The sequence below is a fragment of the Zonotrichia leucophrys genome, chromosome 1A (genome assembly GCF_028769735.1).
Source record: "Zonotrichia leucophrys gambelii isolate GWCS_2022_RI chromosome 1A, RI_Zleu_2.0, whole genome shotgun sequence".
NCBI classification, from domain to species: Eukaryota; Metazoa; Chordata; class Aves; order Passeriformes; family Passerellidae; genus Zonotrichia; species Zonotrichia leucophrys.
In genome coordinates, this window is record NC_088170.1 from 7,371,779 (window position 1) to 7,378,584 (window position 6,806).

Consider the following 6,806-nt stretch of genomic DNA (forward strand, 5'->3'; position numbering starts at 1 on the left):
GATGCACACCCCGGCATTCCCAGCGTGTCCCCAGCTCTCGGGATGGACACCCAGGCGTTCCCGGTCCCGGGACGGACACGCCGGTGTTTCCAGCCCTCAGGGTACGTTTTTTTTTTTTTGCTCTTACATCAGTATGTGATGCTCAGCACGGGCATCACCTCTGCGAGCTGGGCAGAGTTGATAGTGCACGAGAAGCGAGGTCATGCTTAGCCACAGAACTTGGGTGGGAGAAGTATTTTGAAAGCAGCTTCTGTTCAGGGACTGGCTGTAGTGGAAACTGTTGGCATTCTCAGTGGAATATGCAGTGGGAAATTCAATAGCAGTGATAAAAAGGCAAGGTGATGGATGAAAACTTTCATGAAAATAAGTGCATTTATTTTAACTTTTGGCCTTCTCAGCAAGTTTTCGTTCATCAGCTTCCAAATGCTGATATTGCTTGGTGCCTCTGACATCAGCAAGTTTCAGGTATCTTTCTCAGTTTCTTCAGCTGTGTTAATCTCTACAGGCTTTTCCTGAGTTTCCATTGCGGTTTCTTCAGAGTATCTTGGATGAACTGTGCTCTGAGTTTCTTCAGCTGAGTTAGTTTCCTCAGGGTTTTCCTGAGTTACCTGTCCGGTATCTTCCGAGTTTTTTCGACGACCTGTGCTCTGAGTTTCTTCAGGTGAGTTAAACTCCACATGCTTTTCCCGAGTTACCCATCTGATATCTTCACAGTATCTTGGGCGAATTGTGCTTATAGCTGTGAAAAACAAGGTTTTCAGAATTGAATTGAAAAACACGTTCTGAAGAAAGGAGGTTCCAGACGCTATGAGCCACTCCCGGGAAGTCTGGTAGCCATAGGACAAGCCGTAGAGCACGATGAAGAAGGATGAGAGCACGGTTATGGTCAGAACCAGGGCCCAGGCCACAGGGACACACCACCAACACAGCAAGGGCTCACTCTCCGGGATCTTGCGGAGCTGCCTGATGGTCGTGCTTAGTCTCCTTACTTTGGACAAGATGCTCCCTTCTAGGACATTGGAACCTGGCTTCTGGGACTTATTATCCATCTCAGGGGAACTCTCAGGTGTCGTCTCCTCCTGTGTGTCAATTACATTTGCATCTTTTTCAGATATTATGCAATTATTCCAGTACCTAGAATCTACCTTTGGGTACATCTTAGTCACAACAGGAGGAGGATCCTTCTGGGAATACTTAAATAAGACAATTATTAACATTTCCACAGGGAGGGTAAGCAAAGCACATTCAATTCCTACTGCTATTGATCTCGCATACCTCAGGTATATTGGAGCTTCGTCATCCTTTTCAGCATTAAAGAACATAATGTTAACAAGCATAGTGAATAACAGCACTGCTAAAAATGTACACAACCTTTGGAACCTGGTGAAAGCCCCAGCGTTAACAGGAGCAAAAACTGAGATCCACAGATGGTACTCTGTCAGTCTCCTGTTAAAATGAATAAGGAAATAGTCAGCTTTGGGTAGAGGTGTCTGGGGGTCTGTGACAGAAAATTTCAAGGCTCGTGAGGGATGGTTCTTGTCAAGGGAAAGCCATTTTCTGCACAGAAAGAACCAGACCTTCCTGGTGGACATGTCCTCAACTTCAGCTCTGCTTAAGAACCAGGTTGAAGATTTGCCATCGTTATTGAGCCTGATCTTGAAGGAACTAATATCTCCCAATTTTTTTTTAGTAGTTATCAGAAAGCAGTCAATGTTTCCCCGTTGGAAAGCTGGAGAAGGCCGGTGCCACAAACAACGGAATTTACTCCTGCCGTGCTGGCCGATGAGCTGCAGGAAAACCTCTGCTTTGGTCCCAGCATTACAGCGACTGCCTGTGTACAGAGTGACCAAAAAGCTCCCATCATCAGAGGCCTCATTGTCTGGCAGAACGATAATGTACTTGATCTGCCTCTCAGCCCTGTCTTTTCTTATAGCCCAGCAGCACAAAAGCAAGAAGATGACAAAAATACAGAGCAGCGTTATGAGGGTCAGTGGGTTTTTAGGTATGTCTGCTATCAGGTTTCTCCCCAGATCTATTGTGTTGGGAAGAACTATTACTTTGGCTGCCAGGAACCTGATGCTGGGTGCCGCAAGGGCTGTCACACTCCTGCGGTACCGCGTGGAGACACAGATACAGTGCACCTGCTCCCAGTTGGTCAGGGGACCAATCACACATGTCTCTTGGCTCCACTCGCTTTCAATCCCATTCAGAAACAGGCACTGGTCATTAAAAATGTATATGCTCACCATTTTCTGGTTTGGGTACCTTAAGATATAGTGTGTCTCCAAGATAACAGTGATGGTCTCAGCGCCTTCACCACTATTCTGCACTATGTTTTCCAGCAGGGACTTTGGGAGACAGACTATGTAGGGACCTTTAACGCTGCAGTCATCAATGAGTGTCTCATTTTCACTTGCAATTGTTTTCCTGTTGTGAAAAGCAATAAATGAGGCCACGGGCTGAGCGCCAGTAAGATTGGTACCTGTAAATATCAGCACCTTGAAAGTAACTTTTAATTTTGTCTTGATCTGGAAGTACATGCTCGTGGCAGTTTCATTGATCTCAAAAAGAAATCCTCCAGTTGTGTAAGTTTGTGTTTTATCGGGTCCCATTAGTAAATTAAAAGTTGCAACTCCACCTTTCCTGGCAAGAAAAATGTCTGCTCTTTCAGGCATGAATGGAATTAGATCCCCATCAGTCTTAGTCTCTGCCATTTTAAACCCCATGACCATTGATATAATATCTGATGTGTAAACTAACCATGGGAAGGGGCTCTCATCAAATTCAAAAACAGCAGTGGAAAACACAGTGTCCGGCGCCACTCCTGAAACGTTTCCTTTTCTTATTATTGGATAAAAACAATTGTGGCAGGTGTCTGTTTCAGGCAAACAGTTTGTAATGTTCCAGGCTTCATTTTTCTTCACAGTGATATTCCAGTGTCCTGTTTCTATTACAGTTTCTATGTCTTGAGGGACTTTTCCCCAGAAAACTATCTCTGTTACACCTTCCATGATGGAGAAAACATGTTGAATTCCATTTGCACTGACATTCTTGAGATGCAGAAGATCAGCTCTTAGGACATTGGCCAAGCATCTTAGTATTCCACTGGTCTGAATTTCTGCTCCCTCAGACCAATTGATCTGACTCCTCTGTCTCTTCAGAATTCCCGTTACTTCTGTCAGTTTCCCAATGGCAAGGTCTTGTGACCTAACATTCATTTTCTCAATTGACTCTGTGATTTCAGAAATAATAGCCACTACTTGGTTGATTTCCATGATGCTATTTACTGAAATATTCAAGGCTGCTTTAACCACAGTTTCCCGAAGGTGAGCCTGGGGGAGCTGGACAATTGGTGTGGTTTTAACGTAGTTTAAGAGTGAGGCCGCAAGATAAATCAAATAACCACCTCTAAGACGATCGCTGAGCTGCTGAGCAGATGTGGACACGCTTAAATGGCTTGCTGAATCCAGCAGGTCATGAAACTCACGTACAAGGGGTTGAGTATTGTGTGGCTTCCTCACATAGGCACGTAAACTCACCTGGGTAAAAGCCCTGAATGCATCATGGACTTGAACATGAAGTATCACACGGTACCAACGAGAGGGCATTCCAAGTGGGAGAAAAGATGGAGGAGTTTTAGGCTCAGAACCAAAGTACAGAATTGTGCCAAATGTGTTTTCCACCACAGAACTTACTGTGGTGGTTTGGGGTACGTTGGAAGCTACTATCACTTTATATGTCAGAGGTAAATGGCTGTCAGAAAATCCTCTACACTTAACAACAAATTTTGTCTGAAAGGCAAACCCGTAGCGGGGTCTGATGTTACACCTGCCAGCCTTAGGTGGAGTGTTTACTGCAAAGGCTTTTCTGAAGGATGCAGACCTACCATCCCAGGTAGTTACGCTTAAGTGAAGTACGTAGGTTGGATATTCAGGCTTCATGAAAGTCAGAGCATGTATAGACAGGTAAGCCCCAAACCTCCCCGTTGATGTTTTAGAAGCCCAATCAAAATCAATTTCTTTAGAGGTGTCTGAAAAAAGGGTCCAGTAATATAGTGGCTTGTTGCTCGGTTTACAGTTTGAGCATTTTCCAGATAGGGCAAATCTCTCTGTTGGAATTAAACTGGCACCACAGTTTTCAATGCATTTAATATCCAGAATGAGTGGAGGGCCAGGATCTATTTCTATAACTTGATCAGCATAAGCCGTCCTTCTGCCCTTTTTAATCACCAGGCGAAAGTAGTATAAGGTGCTTCCTGGGAGGTATTCTGGTGGTATTGTTTGAATGGGACCTGAGGATGTTACCCATCTCAAATCCTTCTGCAATGGATGGCATCTGTTTTTCCATTTGAATCTCATGGTTTTATAGTCTTCAAAGTCTTTAGTGCAGTACCAAGTAAATATCATTGGTCCTTGCGCTGCATCAGGATCAGAGGATCCAGAACCATCAAGAGTCCATCTGTCAGAAAATTTCACTGTGCGGACCGAGCCTCCTGAGATATTTGCCACTAGATCAGCTCTCTCAACCTGAACATAAACCATATCATGGGCCTTGAGGACTGTTGAGGTCTTAATTAGGATTACCTCAGCAGTGAAATAAAACAGATACAACCCATAATCTAAACTATTAGCGGCAACAGTTAAATGTATCATTCTCACGCCAAACATGCTAGAAGTGTCTACTGGGTTTGACCAGTCCGGGTCAGATTTTGTGTCCGTAGCAGGATAGACTTGCCATTGAGGCTTGATAGATATGCCAGTGTCGCACTCTACGTCCAACCTGACAAAGAGGAAAAATTCTAATGCCCTTTTCTTGTACAAGATATTGGAATTGGGAGTAGGTCTCTGAATCCAACACCTGACTATCCTACAGTTTTTTTGCGCACAAACCACTGGTGCTTCTATGGTTTTTGCAGTACGGTTGTTGACCCTGACACTTAAAAGAGCCGGTATAGGTGCACTGCTGGTGCAGTTCACTTTTGCCACAAACCCCGTGTATTTCTCTGCATCAAAGGGTAAAGCAGAGCGACGGACAAAACGTGTGGCATTTTTTACGTGGTCATTGTATGTGTACGTGCTACTCTGGACAATATGGTCTTTTTTTGTGCCAAAAAGCTGCAGATAGAAGGTCCACTCACACTGTAGCATCGGATGTTGGGTAGGGATAAACCACACTAAATAACTAAAGTTCTGCAGAACAGAAGGACGGGCACTGCTGAAAACGTGGACGTCAAGGTCTCTTTCTGCCAGTGACCTAATCAAAGCCCTCTTCTGATTCATATAAAGGTACATTTTGAACTTGTACCACTGTAAGGCCAGAAACTCTATGGTGAGTAAGTAGGAGAGCTCCTTGTATTGGTAGAACACAGTGTGTGTGTTAGGACGATCTGTGGAAAAAGTGCTGTTGTTGTCTTTAGATGTGTAAAATGTTCCCTGGTTGTACCTGAAAACGTAAGTGCTGCTGTTGGTCTTCCCTGGACAAAGGTTGACATGTATGGGAGTTTCTTTGCCAGCAGTTAAGCTCAGGGTACCATTGAGCAGATGCAGTTCCCCCATCAATTCCTCAAACCTCTTTCCATCAACATGGAAGTAAACGCTGGCCACCACCATCTCATCCAGGCTCTGAGGTGTAGAAATGGCACAGAAGTTGCTTGGCAGTGTAAATGAACTGTAGGAGCACAGCCACCCTCCTACAGCCTGTGTGTCCACCAGTCTGTAGGCAAGTGTATTCAGGCTAAGGGGCTGAAGCCACCAGGACAAGCTAAGGGGCTGCTGAGGAACACTGAGGAGCTTGGAGCTGACACTGAGGACATGCACCAAGTCAGGCTCCACCTTGAGAGAGAGGTTGAAGCTTATGTGGGGCATCTGCTCAATACTGACCACAGCAACGTGGATCCCGGGGTGCCTGTAGCGCACAGTCAAGCGGTAGCTGTAGTAGGTGGCACAGGTCTGTTCCAACTCAACTGTTGGATAGACAGCAGGTGATGTTGTGTCCTGGTGCTCACTGCTGGGAAGGAGAAGGCTCGAGGGGACACCACCCCGGCTGCTGAAGCGGTACTGCCAGGCAGCGTTCTTGAGGCGTGCACACCAGCCCAGCTCCACGGGCTGCCACGCTTGGATAACGCGTGTCTGCGGCCAAAGCACGAACAGCCGCATATCCTGCTCCGCGATCTCGACGCTCACGTTGCGGTGAAAGCACTCGGGCGCAGCGCAGGAGGCAGACCAGCACTGCACTGTAACAAGGCTGGAGGCCCCGGGCGAGGGAGCTTCTGTCTGCAGTACCACCCGGCCTGACCAGCGTGAGATGTTCCTCAGAAAGGCCGCGTTCAGGTACCAGAGGCAGCAAGGTGGGGATGGCGGCTGGCCCTCCTCCTCCTCCTCTACCTCCAGCCCTGCTCCTGGGGCGGGCTGGTAATGCAGGGTCACGGTGCTGTTCCACAGGCACGACACCCTGTGCTGGTTGTCCTGCCGCTGGAAGACTTGGCCGTGAGGGCCCGGGCAGCTGACCCGTAGGGGTGACGGCTGGAGACGGACAGGGGACGCCACCGAGCCCCGGCGGCAGCAGGCGAGCAGCTGCATGAGGAGGAGGAGGAGGAGGAGCGCGGCCATCGCGGCCGGAGGGGACGGGGCGGAGGACGCGTGGCCTGCCGGGGCCGCTCGTTGGGGTGGCCCAACGGCTGGGACAGCAGCCCGAGGGCACCACAGCCTCCTCCGCAGGGCAGCTGGTGAGAACGCTATTTAACCTCGGACACCGGGCCCGGCCGGGCCGGAAGAAGGAACAAAGATTTAGGGGTCAATAATCGGCAC

The 6,806-nt window shown here is 47.7% G+C and overlaps 1 protein-coding gene across 1 annotated transcript; it reads right to left on the bottom strand.

The window, feature by feature from the left end:
• Window positions 1-123: 123 nt before the first annotated feature.
• On the bottom strand, window positions 124-6,659 carry PKDREJ (polycystin family receptor for egg jelly). The gene is given in 4 exon segments (XM_064729926.1): window positions 124-303; window positions 306-408; window positions 410-473; window positions 638-6,659. Coding segments are annotated over 4 exon segments (6,318 nt in total). The 5' UTR covers window positions 6,609-6,659.
• Window positions 6,660-6,806: the final 147 nt, after the last annotated feature.